The sequence below is a fragment of the Miscanthus floridulus genome, chromosome 1, assembly GCF_019320115.1.
Source record: "Miscanthus floridulus cultivar M001 chromosome 1, ASM1932011v1, whole genome shotgun sequence".
In the NCBI taxonomy this organism is placed as follows: domain Eukaryota; kingdom Viridiplantae; phylum Streptophyta; class Magnoliopsida; order Poales; family Poaceae; genus Miscanthus; species Miscanthus floridulus.
The window spans coordinates 200551429-200552251 of record NC_089580.1 but is presented as its reverse complement, the minus strand read 5'-3'; the positions used below and the strand labels follow the sequence as shown (position 1 = coordinate 200552251).

The window sequence follows — 823 nt, the reverse complement described above, 5'->3', positions numbered from 1 at the left end:
AACGCCTGTGCCGCGCCATGTATGGTGGCGCGGCGGGAGGATGACGTGGCGAAGACCGGAGGCGCTGACCGTTGACATGGCAGGGTTTGCCGCGCCATAGACCACGGCGCGGCACTGACGCGCCAAGGCCCACGACGCGGCAGGACCTGAACACAGATAGAAGACCAGCCTCAATTGCAATTGTACAGGAGCTGCTGTCGGTGAGGATCAACAGAGACGCGACCATGGACCCTGGCTTCGCGTCGCAGCTGAATGGCACTTACAGCTCCGACCCCAACGCCTTCGCCTTCCTCGACCCCTCGCCGGTGGGCTTCGACAACGCCTTCTACCAGAACCTGCAGGTCGGCAAGGGTCTCCTGGGCTCCGATCAGGTGCTCTACTCCGACATGAGGTCGCGCAGCACGGTCGACTACTACGCGTCCAACCAGGGTGCCTTCTTCGGTGATTCCGTGGCGGCGATGACCAAGCTCGGGGGGATCGGGGTCAAGACGCCAGCCACCGGCGGCGAGATACGCCGGGAATACCGGTTCTAGAACTAGTTGCTAGTTAATCTCACTGGCAGTGCTGCTGCGACGCATTGAAACGAATATGAACCAAATAAATAGAGTCCGTGCGCTAGTTGATAAGTTGCCACATAACATTTGTTCGACATAAGTTTCAGACGACAATATTTGCTCGACATAAGTTCGACATAACCAACTAAGTTCCAGGAGTGTAAGGATCCATCGGACGCTTCTGTCTCTTTGGATTTGTAGGCAACACATTGTGAGTGTAGCCAACATCGGTGTGGTCGCGTTGTCGGTGCGTACGGCTCGTACCCTGC

At 57.4% G+C, this 823-nt stretch overlaps 1 protein-coding gene across 1 annotated transcript; it reads left to right on the top strand.

The window, feature by feature from the left end:
• Window positions 1-224: 224 nt before the first annotated feature.
• Window positions 225-533, top strand: LOC136470037 (peroxidase 45-like). The gene has a single exon (XM_066468015.1). It carries the CDS (start codon window positions 225-227, stop codon window positions 531-533), a length of 309 nt encoding a protein of 102 aa, XP_066324112.1.
• The last annotated feature ends 290 nt before the right edge of the window (window positions 534-823 follow it).